This window comes from Protopterus annectens, chromosome 6.part0, assembly GCF_019279795.1.
Source record: "Protopterus annectens isolate FY-2018-M chromosome 6.part0, PAN1.0, whole genome shotgun sequence".
NCBI classification, from domain to species: Eukaryota; Metazoa; Chordata; order Ceratodontiformes; family Protopteridae; genus Protopterus; species Protopterus annectens.
This window is the reverse complement of record NC_056737.1, coordinates 205016758-205039710: the sequence shown is the minus strand read 5'-3', so window position 1 is coordinate 205039710 and position 22953 is coordinate 205016758. Positions and strand designations below refer to the sequence as shown.

The following is a 22953-nucleotide window of genomic DNA, read 5'->3' as shown; positions in this document are numbered from 1 at the left end:
AGAACTGCCATGAGTCTTTACTGATGTATGGAAAGGCTGTCAGACCTACTTGCAATTTTAATATCAAGATATTTACTAATAAAACAAGTTTGTTACTCATGAATATATGCTCATCTTCAGTTATTTGACCTTGAGCTCTCAAGGTATGTCCCCATCCATTAAAACTGCATTCATTCCATTCAAATAATCTGCCTTATTCATGATAACGACAAGATTACCCTTTGTCTGGTTTCATAATATGAATTTTGTAATCCTTAGCCAGATCTTTAAGTAAACGTTCCTCTAACTCAGTCAAATTACTAACACATTTTTCTGATTTAGGTCGGAGAGCTTTTCTAACATCTTTTTCAGGCTCTCAGACCTAAACCAGAAAAAGTTTTTAGTAATTTGACTGAGTTAGAGGAACGTTTACTTAAAGATCTCTTAATGGAATACATATAACATAACAAAATAGATTTACTTCTAGAGGACATGTTATATTAAGGTCAAATAACTTAAGATAAGCATATATTCATGAGTAACAAACACCCTATGATACCCAACATTTTTTGGGATACCAAAGGGCCACAAAGGACTTGGGAACCAAAATTTCGACCAATAGTGGATGGAAAACGTTCCAAAACTTGTTTTATTAGTAAATATCTTGATATTAAATTGCAAGCAGGTCTGACAGCCTTTCCATACATCAGTAAAGACTCATGCCAGTTCTTGGACAAAGTTGGGAAAATCCAGTTACAAAAAGACATGATATTGGTTACAACTGATGTATGTAGTCTTTTCACAATAATTCCACATGCTGAAGGTTTAGTGTAGTTAGAAGTACAGTTGCCAAAACTGGACTATATGATCAAGATCAGATAAATTTGTATACAAGATGAATGGAAGTTGTTTTGCAAAATAATTATATTTATTTTGAGGGGCAATACTACTAGCAAAGTACAAGGGTAGCAATGGGGGCAGCCTGCGCCCCTGTATTTGAGAACAACAGTTTATTATGCAAGAGATGTTTCAGTCAAAAATATCCTATTACACCAGATGTTTGGACTACCTTTTTATAACCTGGAAGGGCAGTGAACATGAGTTGTAGGAATTTTATGAATATATCAATAATACAGTTGATTTTTTGAAACTCACCCATGCACATAGTTCAACTAATATTTCATACTTAAGATGTAAATTTAACAATAAATTTTGAAGATAATAAAATGGAATCTGGGATTTATAGAAAACCGACATTCTCTAATTCATATTTAGAAATTACTAGTGGACATCCTTATTTTCAAAAAAAGTCAACTGTAAAGGGACAGTTGGTAGGGGGCGCTAGAATGGTAAGCTCGGAGGCCAAATTCATGGAAGAAATTCAATTTATTTTACACATGTTCAAAACTAGAGGTCATCCACAGGAGCTTTGAGATGGAATTAGAAATGAAGTTATACTCAAACGTAAGTGGGGTATATACAAACCCATTATAGGGAATATTAATAATGATGTAATACAAACTTTAGGTCAACATAAGAGGAGAGAGAATTACACTGTAGGTTTTATAACCACCTTTAATCATGATGTATATGAAGTTGTGGATATAATTTGGAACAACTGGGATATACTAGAATTTGACCACAATGTGGGGCAAAAGGTAGGTAAAGTCACCAAAAATAATATATAAAAAAATAGGCTTTTAAGAATATACTTGAGATGAGTAAATATATGATTGTAGGTGATACCAACAGAATGAAAGGGAATTATAAGTGCAATAGGTTTTGTCCACATATTTTGGAAATGAGTGAAAAGTTTCTCCTGAATGGTAGAATGATTATGTAAATGGACATTATAACTGCAATACCCAAAATGTTGTTTATATAGCAAAGTGTCATAATTGTCCTATATTTTATATAGGTAAGACAAGTAGAAACTTTAAGAATAAGATAGGTGAACATTTACTTGATATAAAAGATGGTAGGTTGACAAATGCACTAGCAAGATGGTAGGTTGACAAATGCACTAGCCAGGCACCTTAATGACTGCAAAGACCATATTTTTTTAATTTTTAGTAATACAGCATTTGGAAAAGGACCCAGAGGGAAGATGTCTGGATATACATCTTGATATTAGTGAATTGAGATGGTAGTTGCGATGCAATGCAACAGTATATCTGGGCATCAATGAAGCCATTAGTACTTCCAGTATCCTAAAGTTAAAAAACATTTTAGGTTAATTCCTAATGGGTCCTTCTCTGTATAATAAAGTAATTTGTTCTTATAGACCTTTCATAGAATTTTATATATATATATATATATATATATATATATATATATATATATATATATATATATATACATACACATATATATATATATATATATATATACATATACATATATATATATATATATACATATATATATATATATAAATATATTTATATTATTTATGGATTTTTTATGCAGGTATTTATTGATTTTTTTTCTACCATGCTTCAATAAGTATGTTTTTTAACTAAATGGTTTTGTATTCATTGTATTTAGCATCAATATTTTTTACTTCTGTATTTAAATGGTTAACTTGTACAATCAATTTAGTTAAGTAATTATTAATTAACCTAATAGGGAATCATTATTGCTTGTAGTGTGTAATTATATAAGGCTGGGTTTGGTTTTGGAAATTGTTCTGATGAAGTAAGAAAGCGCTCAACGTGGATTCATTGTGGTCAATAAAGTTGGTTGTTCGTTCAAGCTGTGGCTGCTCTGGTTATATAGTTTTCGGACATTTGGTTCCTAGCTGCAACACAAATGTCAAGTGATATACTGGAGAAGAAAGTAGTGGAGGTAGTCGCTGACCTAGTTGAGAGAGGTCTTGTAACTTTAGGTTAGGATAACCCCTTTTCCATAAAGACATGTGTGAAATACAACCACATAACCAAGTGCCAAGTGAGAGAGAGTCACTTTAGATACCCCTTTCCCCAACTTGGCTGTGGAAAAGGAAACGGTTGTTTTTTTTAACCTTCTTAGTGCAATGCAAATAAAAACAAAGTTGACAGTGCACATCCAGAAGGAGTAACATATTCTCCTTTATTGGTAAATTTTGGTCATCTGGGAGTGTGCATTTTAAACTACTTTTAAATAAGGATGTTTACAAAAAAAAGGGTGTGTAATTCAGAAACCCACCTAGCAGAGGCGAATACTGCCAAAAACCAAGCCAGATATTTTAAGTCAAAGGGGGGAGGGGTCTGGTTAGAGCCTGCAGAAAAAAAATTAATATCCCAAGGAGGAACAGGATCCCTAAGGGGGGGACAAAGGAGGAGGATATCTCTAAGGGAAACCTTACACAACTTAAGAGAGGCAATGGAAGTCTGATTCTCTCCAATGTGAATGCTAGAGATGGCTGCAAGTTGGACCTTGGTAGCAGAGTAGCTAGGTCCACTGTGGAACAGAGAAACCAGAAGTTCAAGACAGCCTGGAGAGAGGCTGAAGAAAGGGTCTAAGTATTTATTAGAATATTACAGAGAAAATCTTTTCTATTCACTCTTATAAATCTTCCTGGTCTCTTCGCTGAGATACAAATATGAATGACTTGAGAAGAAACCCTGGACTCTCTAGCCATTACAGGAACTGCAGAAACCATGCGCTGAATTTGAGGTCTTGAATGTGTGGGTGAGACATTCTGGATGGGTGAGAGAAGATCTGGTGTGGGGTCAAGCACTCAAAGTGGGTGAATCAGTTGAGAACAGAAAGAAGAGAAACCACACCGGTTGAGGCCAAAAGGGAGCAATCAGGATCACTGCAGACTTCCTCCTCAAAGGCATATGCAGAAACTTCTGGATGAGAGGAGTCAAAGGAAAAATATACAAGTGACTGGGGGGGGGGGGAGCTTGCATGACAGCATCCCTCGAGGACTCGTCCTTCTGGGGATTAAGGCAAAGTACCACCTGTTGCATTTTGTGCTGTAATGGGAGGCAGACATTGCAGCACAGTTGGCCCCCAGTGGCCAAAAATCTGATCCACCTATGTCAGGATGAGGGGCCACACACGAGGGAGGATGACAGAATTGCTTAACCTATCTGCTAGAACACTGGACTTTCCCAGTATGTGTCACTATCAGAAAGCGTTGAGAAGATGGTGCTCAATGTCAAACCCTCATTCCCTTTTGATAAATGGTAAGATCATGTTCTTCCCAGTTTGCTGATGTAACAGACTACTACAGACTACTGATATATTGTCAATATGAATCAACATCACACTTGTGGGAAGGGATTCCTGGAACACCTACAATGTTAGGAGGACTGCCCTCATCCCCAAGGCATTGCTTGATGTGAAGACTGGCCTCTGAAGGGGACCAAGTGCCTTGGACAGTCGTTCCCAAAAAATATCCCCAGCTGGGAAGTGTCTGGGACCACTGTACCCTGGGAAGAAGGAAGTCGAAAAAGTTGATTCTAACCACAATACAATATGAGTTTTTCAGATTTTTGTGAGAGACACTTAAAAGCTCACGGGCTGGCATCTGACTAATTATTGTGCTGATAGGGTCCAATGGAACATCCTCATGTAGTATCTGGCAAGAGGAACTAAGGTGATGGCAAGCTGCCCTCAGAGAAAAAGACGCAAAATTAATCTTGCTGCTGGCTTTTGGCAGCTAAGTAGTACTATCACTTGTTGCTGGAGAGTGGTAAATCTGGTTATTTAAATTGAGGACTCAGAAGGTGAATAGGAGTCCTCAATGTGGACAGACTTAAGACTATGATGGGCTGTCTGTCCCAATACGATAGCAGGCGTAGGATCAGGACCTAGGGAACTCCTGTGCCAGATGGACAAATCCAAACAGAAAAGGGAAGTTTGCTCCCTAGAGCAAGAGAGAGTCTTGAACGCAGAAGTTGAGACAGGACCCTAGACCCTTTCTGTAAGAGCCACAGTGCATAACACAGATTGGTCTCGGAGCAACACTGGCGCTGAGCTGTCCAGCCCTGAATCTATGAGGGGAAGAGACAGCTCCGAAAACTTCAGAGTCAAGCTCAGAGTCGACAACGACCAGTTCTTTGGATCCAACATAGATAATCCCCATGGAAATGCAAATACCTAACATCCCTGAGTCCAAAAGTCAAATCGTGGCAGGAGTAAAAATATGATGAGGGGATGGACCCACACCAATGGTTCTGACTATGGCTGGAGCAGAACCCTTGGTAGATTTGAGTCACAAGGGGCTTCCTTATCATTTTATCCACAACCACTTCATAAAGGCTCCTGGAACACTGCAACAGTCACAGAGAAATGAAACCCTGGTGGAGGGTCCTTTCCTGGAGGAAAAGGAGATCACAGTCTGGCCAAAACCAGCTCCAGGGAGAAAAGGGTTCTGGCAAAGGAGGGGTACTGCATCCAATGAAGATAAGATTTAATGTTGGTGTCAGATCAGAGGTCTTAGGAATCTTCACAGCCATACTCAAATAAGAAAAATAATCATGCAACCACTTTTTGGATCCTTTGCTCTTTTTTTTATCCCCCATTTCTTTTGACTTGTCACCACTCTTCTTGCCCCTGGACTTGTCAGAGAATTTTCTAGCAGAAGGGGAGACAGCAAAAGCAGCATAGCGAGGAAGAGAAGCTTCTCCCATGGAGGCAAGGAGGACACCCACACTAATTTATTTTGCCTGTCAACAAAGGCTTTGAAGCCAAAAGCTGTACAAAGAGGGTGGTGTTCATCAAGATGAGCAGCCTCTAAACAGAAAACATACATACTTAGCATGCATGTACGAGTTTGGAATCTTATGGTCACAGGCCACTCATTCCTTAAACCTTGATGGCTTATCAACCATTGGGAATAACACACAAATCACCAAAAAGGATAAACAACGACAAAAAGTCACAACCAAAACAAGAACCACTAGACAGGAATAAACTGTCCCAAAATACTACCACAGTCAGAACACACTATCATGGGAAAAGAGCACCTAAAGTCAAGTCTTTTTTTTTTTTTTTTTTGGGGGGGGGGGGGGGTAAAGTGAGGTAATATGAAAAAAAATGTTTAATACCTGCTTTCATCAGAAAAACGTCATCAGAATACAGATAAAAAAAAACAGTCCTTTAAATGCAGTTAAATTTCATTAAATTAACACTTATTTGGGCATCAATGAAACAATTAAAGTACCCTACTACAATTTCTTAACATATACTCTCCTATTTCTTAAAAAACATGTGATGTTAACAGTGTCATTAAATCCAGAGTTCTGTTTTTTTGTACTGGAAGGCAGTCAAGATGATTATAAAAACTTGTTAAAAGAACTAAATGAGAGGTCTGCCTTTTTGAAATTTACACTGGGAGACACTGGCCAAGTGGTTAACTTTTTGGATGTCACGTTAATGTGAAATGACAGTAGGTTGGTATTTGATAGTAAAATTCATAGGAAGACTACTATTACCAACAGTTATTTGCACAACACCAGTAATCACCCCTTGTTTACGAAAAGAAACTTGCCTAGGGGACAATATACTAGAGCCAGCCATATGACTACTGATAATGTAGAGTTGGAAGAAGAATTTAAATTGATTACCAAACTATTTATCAGTAGAGGATATGGTGAGAAGTTTTTGAAACAGGTTGAAGATGAAATTAGGAATAAAAGACATGCCTCTATTAGTAATAAGCACAGGAACATAAATTCAGAAATGGATACATCTCAGGACAAATGATGGCCCTTAGTTTAGATATTACTACTGACGGTGGTTCATAGGTAAATACTAGGCTATATGTCCAAGGGCATTTATAAGCCTAGCCAGAATGTGTTGGCTTTCACAACCCCCTTAGATTAGTTCTCTTGTGCCTCTGTAGAGCAGAGCCATTAGTTCCCTGCGCCACTGTCCAGCAGAGCCAGTGCAGTGATCCCCGGGGTAAATTTTCTGTTTCTCATCCACACGTCAAGGTTTCTCTTGAAGAGTGTTAGTGAGGGGCTCTGCCTGATTTATATTGGAATCCTGTTCCAAAGCATGGGGAATCTCTGGGATAGGAATCTATCCCTCCAGCATGTCCTATTGATCGCTGTGGTGAGGTTTATATATCTAGAGCGTGTGGCTCTCTGGGATTTGTATTTTTTTAGGTGGAGCATGTCCATCAATTCTGGGTTGGACATGGCCTTCTATGTCAGGCAGAGATCACCTCTGAGTAAGCGGTATGCAACCGAGTACAGCTGGGGTTTCTAGAGTCGGGCTGCATAGGGCATCTGTTTGAGGCCAGTAATCCTCTTGGTGAGGTACTTTCGTGGCCTTTCCAGCTGTTGCAGGTGTCTTGTAAGGTACATCCCAAATGGGGCATTGTATTCTATGATGGGTCTAATGAGTAATGAGTAGAGGGGCACAATAACCTCTTTTGATCTAGATGCAAACCCTTTTGTCATTAGGTGGGCCACATAGAAGGATTTTCTAACCACCTTGGCAATATGATTATCAAAGGAGAGATTACTATCTACTTGGGTCCCCATATCCCTTATTACATTTTCTGTATTTAGGGGACTACCACCTATGTGGTAGTTCGCGGGTACTTTGTTTTTTCCAAAGGGGATGACTATGCACTTTTTGGCATTTAGCTTGAGGCCATGATTTTGACACCAGGTATCCGTCTCAGTGAGACCCATCTGGAGGGTGTCTGTATCAGCCAGAGAATCAATTATGGCCCCTAGTTTGCAATCGTCTGCAAACTTGGCCAGCCATAGTCCTCCTATGATTGCCTGTACCTCTGAGAAGTATATACCGAACAGGAGTGGTCCTAGGACTGAGCCCTGGGGTACGCCACTTGTAACCGTTTTAGAGAGTCAGACCTAGAGCCTGCAACTCTCACCATGTGGGTTCTACCCATGAGCCAGTTGGCAACCCATCTCGTGACGTAGGGGTTTATGTTCAAGCTGGTGAGCTTGTCTATAATACTAGAATGGGGAATGGTGTCGAAAGCCTTTGCGTGGTCTAGGTAGGCTGTGTGGACCTCCTTTCCCTCGTCTAATGCCTTGGTAACAGTCTCAAAAAGTCCACCAGGTTTAGGAGGCATGATCTGCCCTTAACAAAACCAAACCGGGTAGGGTCCAAGGTTTGGCGGTTCCCAGTGTCTCTGTTAATGAGTTCCATGATGATGTGTTCCATAGCCTTGCAGACCAGGCTAGTCAGGCTTATAGGGCGATAGTTCCCTGGGTCCGTGGTGGCTCCACCTTTGTGGGGCAGGATAACTGTTGCTTTGCGCCACTCTGCGGGTACGTAGCCTGTAGAGAGGCTGAGTTTGAACAGTGTGTTTAGGTGAGGGGTTAGTTCATTTTGTAGCTCTTGTAAGACGCAGCCTGGGACCCCGTCCGGTCCCACTGAAGTTGTGTTTTTGGCTTTGGATAGGGCTGTTTTAACCTGTGTCGGTGATTGACGGGGCCCTACATTCTTCTGGTATGGTTATGGGCCCTTTAGGGGGTGAAAGGGGGGTGACGTTTGCACTAAACCTGTCTGCCAGAATGTTTGCAATATCAGTCGGTTCAGTGTATTTTGTGCCATTCTGCACTAACTCAGAGCAGATCTGAGAGTTTCCACTTAGGTTCTTGACATAGCTAAAGAACGCTTTGTGGTTATATTTGGAGTCATTGGCAATTTTTCTTTTGAAACTAGCCTTGGATGATTTAATGAGGCATCGTAGTTTCTTGCTGATACTGTTCAGGGATGTCTTTCCTTCTTGGGATTTTACTCTTTTCTGTACTAGTTTCCTCCTTCTGTTGTATAGCTTGTTTATGGCAGGGGTCTACCAGACTGTTTTTTTTTTCTTGGAGTGAGTGAGTCTTGGCTTTACTTGGGATAGCACGATCCATGCATTCCTGCATATGCTCAGAGAGTGCCTTTGTAAAGGTTTCAGCAGCTTGGACAGCATTGTCCTTTAGAATGGGGGATGGGAACCTTTCCACCTCAGTCTTAAGTAACGTGAAGTTTGCTTTTGAAAAGTTTTCATGGTGGTTTCCTTGACTGGGGGTTGGGGGCAGAATGTGGATATCCAGAGTGATTAGTCTACGGTCTGATCTAACCAGCGAGGGGTTGACCTCTGGAGTGGAACACCGGTCGCCCATGCTGGTGATGACCAGGTCCAATATGTTGTTCCCTCTGGTGGGGGTGTTGACCAGTTGATTCAGAGCATTTGAGTTTATAAATTCTAGGAAGCGTTGGGCAAGGGAGTTAGTACTTGAGTAGTTCTCCCAGTTTATGTTTGGGTAATTGAAATCACCCAGTATCAAGGTGTTTGGTAGGACCTTCATATTTCCCAGTGTCTCCAGAAATGCGGAATGGGGGTCCTGGGCCATGGTGGGTGATCTGTAGCAAGCTACAATTTGGATTGCAGTTTTGCCCATTGTTAGTTGCACATGGATGATCTCTGATGCATTGTGCTGTGCTGGAAGTGTGGGTATCCTTGATGAATATGGATACACCCCCACATTTTGTGTTTCGGTCCTGGTTCTGTGGCCCAAAGGTATGGTATGAGTTATAGCCTAGTAGTGCTGAGGTGCTCTCAAGAGCCTTAAACCAGGTTTCTTTTACTGCACAGATGTCGATGTTCTCCATACTGAGGAGTGCCTTGAGTGCGTGCATTTTGAGGTTTAGACTTCTGGCGTTGAGTAGCATTACCCTCAGTTTTTGGTTACTTGTGCTATTTATGGTGGTGGGTTTGTCTTTTGAGCCTTGCCTAAAAAAGGCACTATGGGGGTGGCAAGAGCCTTGGCCAGTATTCGAAAGCCTAAGGGTGACAGGTGCAAGCCATCTCTTGCGAAGCAATGTGCTTGTCGAGCATGTCATCCCAGGCAGACAGATACTGGATCCCCTTTGAATGACACCAGAAACTTAGCCAATTGTTGAAATTGATAATTTTTTTTCTTCATACTGTGGCATCATTCTTGGTGAGGGCAGGATGCCACTCAGGGTCAGGGTCATACTGGCCTGGGCTACATGATCAGAGAGCTCTTCCATGTCTCTTTTCATGTAGTCCAGGGAGGTACGTCTCAGGTCATTCACACCAACATGGACAATGACAGAGATGTTTTTGTACTTGTTCTGGAGTGACCCGAGTGCTTGTGTTATGTGGCGGATCCTGGCACCTGACAGGCAGCTAACTGTAACCTTCTCCTTGTCCAGCCTAGTTAGTGGGACATCAGTGTGCCTGACTATAGAGTCGCCTATTACTAGTGCGTTGGGTATGTTATTTTGCGTTAAGGGCTGTGACTGCATGGCACACTGATTATGTGAAGTATGTCTCTCATGGTTTGTGATGGGGTGTGGAGATTGCTTGGATGTCTGCTTTGGAGGTCTCTGTTGCTTTTGCAACTTTTTATTTAGAGCCTCCGAGTATGTTTTCATGTATTCATGTGTGTTATTTGCCGGTGTTGGTTTATTAGGTCTATGTGAGACTGGTGGTGTGTTGCAAGTATTACCCTTCTCCTCTTGACTGTCAGTTCCAGTCTTGGGTTGAGAGAGCTTTGCCTCCAGTCTGGCTGTATAATTGCATCTCTCGCATATATTAGTGTTTGGTGGTAGGAGGAGAGGGTTGTCTGTGTACATGAGGCAGTTGTAACATTGCCTCAAAATGCCCAGATTCATCAGTTGGACTGGAGAGTACACCGGAAACTGCCCTTTGGACATGCCTGAATAGGTAGAGTAAGCTGTTTTTCTGATTGGCTGGTGGGGACGAATAGAGAGCCTTGTCCTTCTGGACAGTATAGTGAGGTCTAGTGCTAGGGTTAATTAGTGCTTGCTATGAGTTTTAAGCAAGTGCTTGACTGTGAAATGAATTGTTTGAGTGCTAAAGTTGAAGGTTTGTCTACAATACGTTCTATTGTTATGAACAACTGGAAAGTTTTACAAGGGAATAGAGAATTATATAATACAATGGGAAGTTTTCCCAAATTTGTTTACACTAACAGTTATAATTTGAAAAACGTCTTGCAGAAAGACAACTCAAAGGTTACCAGTAGTATAGATAGTAAACCAAAAGGGATGTTTAAATGTGGACACTAACGGATGTGTTGTTACATTCTAGAAGGACCCTTTATTATGTTGAATGACCCAGCTTATACTATTACTTTAACAAAAAGATTTAGTTGTCTAACTAGGGAGTAGTTTAAATAGGTGTCTGTTCTGGTTGTTCTGCCTTCTATGTAGGGATGACAACCAGACGGTTGTTAGAAAGAATAAAGGAATATCAATACCACATTAAAAGTAAGGATACCAGGAGCGCTTTATATAAACACACCTTGAACCGTCACAACTTCAAAAAGTTTCTCTTTTTTGTCACTGAACAGGGACATTTAGATTTAAGAGGGGGAGATTTCAAAACTTTTTTGGAACAAAGAGAGACTTTGTAGCAGATTAGATTAAGAGCCAATAGAAACCTTGACACTGTTAACATCAAATGTTTTTTTAAGAAATAGGAGGGTATATGTTAAGAAACTGTAGTAGGGTACTTTAAATGTTTCATTGTTGTCCAAATAAGTGTTAATTGAATGCAATTTCAGTGTATTTAAAGGAGTGTTTTTCATCAGTATTCTGATGGTCTTTCTGATGAAAGCGGCTATTAAACGGAGTGGACGATAATATTGTCCGTTTTTTTCATATTGTATGGATTTTTCGCTGCCTACTGCCATTTGAGGTTTTTACTTTTGTTGTTGTTATTTTTTTTAAGCCGCGGTGGTACAGCGGTAGCATTTTTGCCTCACAGCAAGAGGTTCTCCTGTTCGATTCTCGGCTGGAGTGCCCTCTGTGTGGAGTCTGCATGTCCTCCCCGCGGTCGAGTGGCCTCCGAAAGACATGCGTGAATGGGCGTGCCTTCGCTCAAGGTTGGGCGTCGGGCTGGCAACTCGGCACCATAAAAATCTACTGCCACTCATTAGCGGACTGGAGTGCCGCTGTGGCGACACCCTAATCGGGAAAAAGCCGAAAAGACAAACAACAAACTTTTGTTGTTGTTATTTCTTTGGAGTCTGGTTATTAGTTTATAAAGTGAGGTAATAAAAACAAGAAAGGTAAAATAACACAGTTACAAGAGGTTAAATACCATAAAATTGCTTTGACTTAGCTGAACCCAAGCCTGATCGGTGCAGATCATGTCTGTTGCAAATATGAAACAAATGAGATATGGGGTAACTCTCTAGTTGCGAGGGCTTATGAGTAATTTCACACAAACAAAAACTAAAAATCTACTGATCAAATATAAGTAGCCTAGACAAATAGCCTTCTTCCAAATGGAGCAAACCATAAGGCAGACTCTTCTCTGGAAAAAAGTTGAGCAGATTAGAGTTTAGCTAAAAATGCAGTAACAAGCTCAATGCCATAACCATCACTCGAATACTGGAATGGATCTGGGACTGGACAGCTGAACTAGTACTAGATGGCAGACTGGCTGTAGCGTAGTGACAAACAACACAGCAGATACTGAATTACTGACCTTGATATTTCACTAGGTAAGAACTGTACCACAATCATGCTGTAAAGGAACACAACACACCAAGTAAAGCAAAGTACTATAAAAGATAAAGACAAATATGTAAGATAATAGGGCTACCGTCATCTCAAATTTCATACCAAATGACAAAACGTAATACATTATCAGAAGATCTCAGTGTACACGTACCATTAGTCTAAATGCTGTGTCAGAAGATGATGTACTGGCCTTATGCATCAGTGTTTTGTCCTATGACAATCTGCCAGAAGGCAAAGCACTACCTGATATGCTTCAACACAGGGCACGTCACTGATCCAGCCACCAGCACTGATCCAATCATTGTGTCACAAGGAACTTTCTTGACCTAAACACACAGGATATAGCACTGACCCAAACACTAAAACCACAGGGCACCGCACAGGCACAAACACTATGTAATAGTACACAGCACTGAAACTATCTTCACGCATAGGACTGGACCAGACACTATGTCAAGAACAAAACAATGGTCCATATAATCGCACAGAATAGAGCATTTGTCCAAATACTGTTTCATGAAACTAGCACTGGTCCAACCAGATACACACCATATCACTGATGTGCATGTGAGGGCAACAGAAAAGTGACACAGGGGCCAATGCAAAATGTAATCATGAGGTTAGTGAACATTTATCTGTGCTCTGTGACAAAATATGCATCAAGACTGTTTTGTTAAAAAGTCATAGTTCCCAAAGGTTCTTAGCACTTACAACACTTCCAATAAATAGCACATATTCATTCTTGAAGGATGACAGAGAGCCACTAACAAAAACTCACTACACCTTGTTCACAAGTATAACTCAGACCAGTTAAATATGTATTTATGTGCTAGTTAACAGAGAAAAAAAAAACTTTTAGTTTGAAGTTATCTGCTGATTTGCTCAGATGAATTCTCTTGGAATGATTACATGAATTTCAAATGCACTATCAGTTTATAGATTTTACTTCTGACCCACATTACCTTTTAATTAATCAGTGGCTAGTTTCTGCAAAGCAAATGCCGCAACTCCTTTTCAAGAAATAGCTCTAGCTTGCATCAGTGTTTGGAGTGTAGCTCTTACCTGACCAGTGTCCTGTTGATGTGCCCGATCTGTCTGTACATGTATCACTCACTGGTTTGAATACAGTCTCCCAACCTCCAGTAGCATATCTCCAGTTTTGTGACTCTAGAATAAGCGTTCGCTGGGTACCATAGGCAATCATGAAACAGTAGACAACATGATGGAGCTGGCAACCGTAGCCACAGCCCTTGTTGATATTACACACAAGCTTCTTAGCTTTGCTGCAGTCTTTAGGGTTCTGAAAGAAGCAATGTTGAATTTCACTGTAAACAATAATCTCTCTCTGAAATGTTAGAATTAATGCAGTAGCCTTCTTCTAATTCAGTTATCCAGCCATGCCCAGTGCTAAGCCAGACATCTTTATTGATTAGATATTTCTGCAGAGAATACAAACTTGCTGTCAGTACATTATATTAATCTCAACTTAACTACAAACAATATTTTTAGATAATATGCTCTAATATGACAGTAACTTATTTATGTATTGATCTTACTCCTGACGATCCACTGTGGCATAAAAAGGAATATTAATCTACTGATGTACCCTGGCTAATACAAATGTACTGCTCTGCTACACTGACAAAAGCCACTCTAGAAGATAATAAATACAGCAAAGGAGAAAACACATTTCTTGGCCATAGAAGAGAATGCTTTGTCTATCAAATCTTAATTATATCCTTGGACCTGTCTCATGTAATGCATCTAGACATCTCCAAATGTACAGAGAAGCCAGAATACCTATGAGGCAGATATATGAAGCCAGTTCAGTTTCATTAAAGACATGTCATGTAAAGTACATGAAATGTGGGTTAAGTACTTCAGGTACCATGAACAAACGTACTTCTCTGGTCTACATCAACAGATGGACCCAGAAAAAAATGCTACAAGTTAGCCAGTATTAAATTATTACAGAAAATTTTGTTAGAGGTATTTCCTTTACTTATTCCCTGGGTAGGTGGACTGGTTTGAAGACCCTATTCAGTCCCAACCTGGGCCACAAAGATATTACAGCTAAATACAATGCATGTACGATTTAAATAACTACACAGTACATTACTTCACATACTACATATTTACATGACACTGTACAGAGACTTAAGCAGGAACAACATTAAATACACAGGACACAAACGCCAACATTCCAATTTAAATAAAAAATTTTAACAATTCCAAGTTAAGCACTGCTGCCCCAACAGCAACTATCTGAGCAACTAACCATGTTCCCTAAAGGTTTGTAATGGACACAGGTAACCTGTAAATGTTTAATCTCCTAGACCCATGCTTAAAGCACTTATCAAGGATATCAGAACTTTTCAAAGATTTGAGATGTATGGCTAGGCTTAAAAAGGCCCTTGTGGTCACTAGCTTAGTAAACATCTATGAACCTATAAGGAGTAGCATTCAAATGAAGCTTTAAGATGCTTAACAAGCTTAGATCCAAATCCAACATTATCTAATTCCTAACAGCTAAAAGAAGTACATTCCATGTTGCATGCATTATTTTAATAAAACCTTTTCCTCTTACCACCAACCAAGCACTAAACCTTTCAAGTATTGGTGCTGTTTGGTCATGTGATCTGAGATACGCATACACCAAATCTCCCTCCTTATACTCCACACCCTTTTACCTCAAACTACTAACTACAAAGACATCACAACAGCCCTAGAACAAAATGCATACTGGCAAATCCACCCTTTACAGATGGGCTTCACCCATGGTTCATATGCTACTGTAGGGAATTTTATCTCTGCTCCACTCAGACAAATCTTCACTCTGTCTCTAATCCAAAACACAATGCCTAACATTTGGATCTCTCTTCCTAAACAACCCAAACTGTCCAAAACCTCACAGTACTGGCCCATATCTATCCTCCCCACCCTAGTAAAACTCCTAGAAAAACTCATACTCCTAGCTCACATGATACATCACTAAGTACTTAACTTCTTTCACACAAACATAGATTCTGGTCAGACCATGGCACTAGGACAGCAATTTGGAGCCTGACTAATGACATAGGTTCATAGGTTCATAGGTTCATACTAGGCTATCTGCCCGAGGGCATTTACAAGCCTAGCCCATAGTTTTGTGGCTTACACCACCCCTTAGGTTTGGGGAACTATGCCCATTATTTTGCTGTGCCTCTGTCGAGCAGTGACACTGAGGTAATCCCTGGGGTATACTTGCGATCTCCCATCCATTGGTCAAGATTTCTCTTAAACAAAGCCAGCGAGGTGCTTTGCCTCACATATACCGGGATTTTGTTCCACAGCATAGGGAGTCTTTGGGTAATGAATCTATCCCTCCAGCACGTTCTATTAATGGCCGTGTCAAGGTTTAGGTCTCCGCTCTTGTGGCTCTGATGGATCTAGATTTTTGAGGTGAAGCATGTACATCAAGTCAGGGTTTGATAATGCCTTGTATGTCAGGCACAGGTCACCCCTGAGCAAGCGTGGCGACTGAATAGAGTTGGAGTTCTTTCAGTCTGGCAGCATAGGTCAGATTTTTGAGACCCATAATCCTCTTGGTGAGGAACTTTTGTGGCCTCTCCAGCTGCTGCAAGTGTCGGGTCAGATACATTCGAATGGGGCATTGTACTCAATCATTGGTCGGATGAGTGATGAATATAGGGAGACTATGACCTCTCTTGATCTAGATGTGAATCCCTTCATGATAAGGTGGGCAATGTAGAAGGTCTTCCTAACTATTTTTGCAACATGGGTGTCGAATGACAGACTGCTGTCAACCTGGGTCCCCAGGTCCCTAATAACCTCTTCTGTGCTCAGTGGATTTCCACCTATATGGTAGCTAGGGGTAACCTTGTTTTTCCCGAAGGGTATGACTATGCATTTTTTGGCATTTAACTTTAGGCCGTGGCTCTGGCACCAGTTATCCGTATCTGTGAGACCCTTCTGAAGGATATCTGTGTCAGATGTGTTTTCGACTACGGCACCCAGTTTGCAGTCATCTGCAAACTTTGTCAGCCATAACCCTCCCGTGTTTGCTTGTACTTCGGAAAAGTAGCTTTCCCTCATCAATGGCCTTGGTGACATCTTAAGAAGACAGCACAGGCATCATTTTCAGAGAGCTTACCAAACCATTTGATCTTGTGGACCACACATTGCTCATACAACATTTCTAAGACATAGGAATTAAGATACTTTACTGGTTCAGTAACCTCCTCTCAGATCATCACATGACTGAAAACTCATTCTACCATCTCTTTTCCACCTCAAAACATAAAAAAAACATTATCCAAGGCTCAACCCTAGCTCCCCTCCTTTTCTCGTTCTACAGCAATAAACTTCCCTTTGATCTTTATCATCTTCCACTACTTGTGTCTTTCGGCTTTTCCCGGTTAGGTGTCGTCACAGCGGAACTCCGGTCCGCTAATGATTGGCAGTAGATTTTTACGTGCAGAGTTGCCGGCCCTGCCGCACAACCTTCAACGAAGGTACGCCCATTCATGCACGTCTCCACACAGAAGATGCTCTAGCTGAGAACAGGACGTCTTACTGTGAGGGGACAACGCTACCACAGCACCACCACCGCAGTATCATCTTCCACTACTACTTTACGCAAATGACACAGCTCTATGCCACTCAAATCAATCATTTTAACAGTATAAGATTTATATAGATTTCCTCTCTCGCTCATCAAAAGCAATGTCTTTTGGCTTTTCACAGTAAGGGGTCACTACAGCAGATCACCGGTCCACGGACTGATTGGCAGTGATGTTTTTACGGTGTTGAGTTGCCAGCCCAGTGCCCAACCTTCACAGAAGGCACACATGTACACATGTACACACGTACACACACGTACACACACGTACACACACACACACACACACACACGTACACACACACACACACACACACACACACACACACACACACACACACACACACACACACACACACACACACACACACACACACACACACACACACACACACACCTACCTGCATGTCTTTAAAACTCCTTTGACCACAGGGAGGGTATGCAGACTCCGCAAAGAAGCCGCTCCAACTGAGAATCGAACAGTAGAACCTGTTGTGAGGTGAAAACTCTAACTGCTGCACCACCAAGGCCGATTACTTCCTCTCTCTCAACCAATGGATCAAAAACATCTACTTCTTAACTCTACCAAATCCAACACCGTGCTTTTCAGAGCAAGCAAAAAGCTTGCAAAAATAACTTCCACTCTATACATACTGGACCATCAAAACACCTAGAAAATACTAACTCCTTTAAATATCTAGGCTCCTGGTTAGACCAGCCTCTAAAACTCACTATCCGCCTTAACATATGGAAAAAAATCAACATGCTTCTATATTAGGTGACACGGCCTTCCATTAACTGCATCAGCTTCAAAAAGTAACACCAAACATATTCAAACTATAGAACACATGTTCTAGAGGTTTACCGCACCTTTCACAATACAAGCACACCAATTTGTAACGTCTGAAAAAACAAACCGGCTCCCAGTGCAACAAAGATGTCAACTTATATTCTTTGTTACTCAAACCTCTTTGGGGGAGGGAAAATCTAGCAGCCAAACTTACAGCTTTCTCACCTACAACCAAACGACAACAGCTCTCCTCCCTTTAAGTCCCCAACACCAAATTACACTGCACAGACCCAGTTTCTCTATTCCTGGTCTCAAGACTCTGGGAAACCTTTTCCCCCTCCCTATCTTAAAAGAATTAACATCCTAGCACAGTTCCGCTCAAAGCTAAAGACGTACCTTATATAAACAGCTAAATACCAGTTCTACCTTTATGATATTACCTAACCTCAGTGCTTCTCCTTTTACTTCTCTCCTATCCACTTTGCTGGATCTATTCACCAAACCATGCATATCCTGTACAACAGTATATTCTTGTAAATAACTGTATACAGCTGCTATTCTATTTACTCAATTTTATAATTTTTCTATTATTTGCTTCCAGTGTATTTTGTTTCTTAGTACTCTTCTCTAATGATTTTGCTATTAATAATTTTATAACATTTGCAATTTTGCCCAGGCTGAGACTGACATCAGTCATTTCTGAACAGTGTTGTATCAATTTGATTTTACAGTGATTGATGCCCAAGAAATGGGGAACAGGAAGGGTGACTTAGTTAACAAGACGGAACAGAGAGCTGAGATGGATTTTGCTCCTGGCAGCTCACAAACCACCAGGTCTCAATGACTGTTTCCTTTTGACCTGTTCTTAAAAACAGAAGGTTAGGGAAGTAATGACTGTCATGCCGTAGGCTTTGTAGGTTCACAGGCTGGTACTAGGCTATTGGCCCTAGGACCTATGCAAGCCTAACCATAACAATTCCCTGGATATTTCTTCCCACAATATTTACTTCTCTGGACCCCTGTCTAGCAGGGCGACTGACATGATCCCCGGGGTGAATTTCCTATCTCCCATCCAATCATCAATGTTCCTTTTGAAGAAGGCCATTGAGGCACTCTGCTTGACATGTATTGGCAGTCTATTCCAGAGTATGGGGAGTCTCTGGGTCAGGAACCTATCCCTCCAACATGTTTTGTTCATTGTGATGACAAGGTTTAGATCCCTGGAGCGTGTGGCTCTGAGGGACTGGGATTTCTTTAAGTGGAGCATGTCCAATAGCTCAGGGTTTGACATATCCTTGTATGTTAAGCAGAGATCACCTTTGAGTAGACGATATGCCACAGAGTATAGCTGGAGTTTTTTTTAGATGGTCAGCATATGTCATCTGCTTTAGGCCTATGATTCTTTTAGTGAGGTATTTCTGTGGCCTTTCCAGCTGTTGCAGATGTCTTGTGAGGTACATACCAAACGGGGCATTATACTCTATAATGGGTCTAATGAGGGATGAGTACAGTGGGACAATGACCTCCTTTTTTCTGGATGAAAAGCCCTTAGTGATGAGGTGTGCCACATAGAAGGATTTCCTGACTGTTGTGGCAATGTGGTTATCGAAAGTGAGACCACTGTCCACCTGTGTCCGTAAGTCTCTCATCACACTTTCGATGTTTAGTGTCCTGCCACCTGTGTGGTAATTCATGGGTACATGTTTTTGTTCCAAAGGGGATAACTACACATTTCTTGGCATTAAGCTTGAGCCCATGGCTCTGGCACCAGGCATCTGTTTCTGTAAGGCCCTTTTGTAGAATATCCACATTATTTGGGGATTCAATAACGGCTCCCATTTTGCCGTCATCTGCGAACTTTGTTAGCGAGAGTCCCTTAGTGTTGGCCTGTACTTCAGAGAAGTAGATGCCAAACAAGAGTGGTCCCAGGACTGAACCCTGAGGTACTCCACTTGTCTGGAGCTGGATTTGGAGTCTGCTACTTTTACAGTCTGGGTTCTGTCAGTAAGCCAGTTGGCAACCCACCGAGTAACATAGGGATTTATGCCCAGCTTAGTAAGTTTATCTATGATTCCAGAGTGGGGGATGGTGTCGAAGGCCTTGGTGAGGTCCAGATAGGCTATGTGGACCGCCTTACCCTCGTCCACAGCTCTGGCCTTTCACAAACTTAAACTGGGTGGGGTCCAGTGTTTGAAGGTTTACAATGTCTTTGTTTACAAGTTCCATGATAATGCGTTCCATGCCCTTGCAGATCAGGCTTGTTAGACTGATGGGATGGTAGTTCCCGGGATCCAATGCGGATCCTCCCTTGTGGAGTGGAATAACTGTAGCTGTGCGCCACTCAGTGGGCATGAAGCCTGAGGTGAGGCTATGATTAAACATGACACTCAGGTGAGGTGTCAGTTCATTTTGTAGTTCATGTAGTACACAGCCTGGGATGTCATCTGGTCCCATGGATGCTGTATTCTTACCTTTGGAGAGTGTGGTTTCTACCTGTGTGGCCGTGATTATCGGAATTTGGTAATCCTTTGGTATTGAGATGGGCCCTTTAGGGAGTGAGAGGGGGATGAAGTTGGCACTAAATCGATCTGCCAGGATATTGGCAATATCCTTGGGATTAGTATATTTAATGCCATTCTGTTGTAGCTCAGAATCATTTAGACTCTTGACAACTATAGAATGCCTTGTGGTTGTCTTTGGAATCTTTGGCAATTTTATTTTCGTAACTAGCATTTGAGGATTTTATGAGGATTCTCAGCTTCTTACTGAGGCTGGTGAGGGCGTTTTTTGCATCCTGGGATTTTCCTCTTTTCTGCAACAGTTTCTTCCTTCTGTTGTATAGTTTGTTTATAGCAGGGGACCACCAGATTGGCTTCCTTTTTTTGGAGAAGAGCATCTTGGTTCTATTTGGGATGGAAAGATTCATGCACGAGTGGATATGCTCGTACAGTGCCTTAGTGTAGGATTCTGCAGTTGAACTTCCAGATCCCGTCTGCGTGGGTATTGTGAAGTTCTGACTTCAGTAGCATGAAGTTGGCTTTGGAGAAGATTTTTAAGGAGGTTTCCTTACTGGGGGGTGGGGGGTGGGATGAGGATGTCAAAGGTGATTTGATTATGGTCAGACCTGACCACTGGTGTGGAGCATCTATCTCCTATGTTGGTAATGACCAGGTCTAGGATATTGGAGCCCCTGGAGGGACAATGGATTAGTTGATCCAGGGCATTGGAATGTATGAATTCCAAGAACCGTTGGAAAAAGGAGTTGGTACCCGAGTAGTTTTCCCAGTTAATGGCAGGGTAGTTGAAATTACCCAGTATTAGGGTGTTTGGTTGTATCTTAATATTTTCCAGTATGTTTAGAAAGGTGTAGTGAGAATTTTGGGGCATGGTGGGGGATCTGTAGCAAGCTACAATTTGGATTGCAGTCTTACCTAGTGTTAGTTGCATCTGGAGAATTTCAGATGCATTGTGTTGGGCAACTAGCCTGGAGGTGTGAATATCCTTGGTGAATATGGACACTCCTCCACCTTTAGTGTTTCGGTCTTGGTTTTATGGCTGAAAAGTGTGGTAAGAATTGTGGCCTGGTATTGCAGGGGTGCTCACTGGAGCCTTGAACCAGGTCTCTGTTATTGCACAGATATCAATGTTCCCCATTTTTAGGAGTGCCTCGAGAGAGTGCATTTTGAGGTTTAGACTTCTAGCATTGAGTAGCATTACCTTCAGATTTTGCATGCTTGTATCTGTTACGGTGGTGGTTTTATCCTTTGAACCTTGCCTAAAAAAGGCACTATAGGGGTGGCAAGAGCTTTATCCAGTAACCTGAATCCCAGGGTTGACAGGTGCAGACCGTCTCTGGCAAAGCATCATAGTTTGTTGATCATGTCTTCCCAGGCAGACAAATACTGGATCCCCTTTGAATGACACCAGAAGCGTAGCCAATTGTTGAAGTCAATCATTTTGTCCTTATACTGTGGTATCATTATGGGCGAAGGCAGGATGCTACTCAGGGCTAGGGTCATACCTGCCTGGGTCACATGATCCAAGAGCTCTTCCATGTCTCTTTTTATGTAGCCCAGGGAGGTACGTCTCAAGTCATTCACTCCAGCATGGACAATGACAGTCTCGTATTTGTACTGGTTGTGGAGTGACTTGAGTGCATGCATTATGTGGCGGATCCTGGCACCCGACAGACAGCTGACCGTAATTTTCTCCTTGTTCAGCTTGGTGAGTGGGACATCAGTGTGCCTGACTATAGAGTCACCTATGACTAAAGTTTTGGGTACATTGTCTTGCCTTAGGGGCTGTTGTTGGGTGGCACACTGGTGTTGTGAGCTATGTGTCACTTTGGTTGCGACTGGTGTTTGTTTGCATTTCGGCTTCGGAGGTCCTTGTTGCTTGGGCAGGTTAATGTTAAGGGCCTCCGCATATGTGAGTTTAATGTTGCTATGTGTGGGTGTTGATGGTGCAGGTTTTGAAGGGCTATGAGTTGCTTAAGGTGTAATGCAGATGTTAACCTTCTCCTCTTAACTGTCTAGCACAATCTTGGCCGGAGAGAGCTTTGCTTCCAGTTTGGCTATGTAAGCGCATCTCTCGCAGGTTGTAGTGTTGGGTGGTAGGAGAGGATTGTCTGTGTACATGAGGCAATTGCCGCACTGCCCCAGTATGCCCAGATTCACCAGGTGGACAGGAGAAATCACTGGAAGCTGACCCTTGGACATGCCTGTTTAGGTGCTTTTTTGTAAAGTTTAAGAGCTGTTTTCCCTTACCTTTGCAAGGTACTTTGTAATTATAGGCTGTTTAGTGCCTATGATTAATTTCTCCTTATTGACAAGGAAAGCTGAGTGCCTGAATCAGTTTCAGGCTTCCTAGTGCTTTCCAGCAGGTTCTAGAGCAAGTGTTAGTTACAGGGGTTCAGATTTTAGTGCTACTACTGAGAAACCAGCTAGTTCTAAGGGAAAATTTGAAGAGCAGACTTTCTGGCACCTGGAACAGTTTAACTGTAGCCTTGCAGTGCTGTACGATGTGAAAAATGTGCAAACACACGCATTTTCAAGCCAGAAAGTTGAAAGGGATAGAA

At 41.6% G+C, this 22953-nt stretch overlaps 1 protein-coding gene across 5 annotated transcripts in view; it reads right to left on the bottom strand.

Annotated features, from left to right (window-relative positions):
* FUT8 (fucosyltransferase 8) overlaps positions 1-22953 on the bottom strand; it is a 2643272-nt gene that overhangs the window by 710591 nt on the left and 1909728 nt on the right. For all 5 annotated transcript variants that reach the window (XM_044073921.1, XM_044073918.1, XM_044073919.1 and 2 more), the window contains one exon: positions 13528-13765. In XM_044073921.1, coding sequence (XP_043929856.1) covers positions 13528-13765 — 238 coding nt within the window. The remainder of the gene's footprint in view (positions 1-13527; positions 13766-22953) is intronic.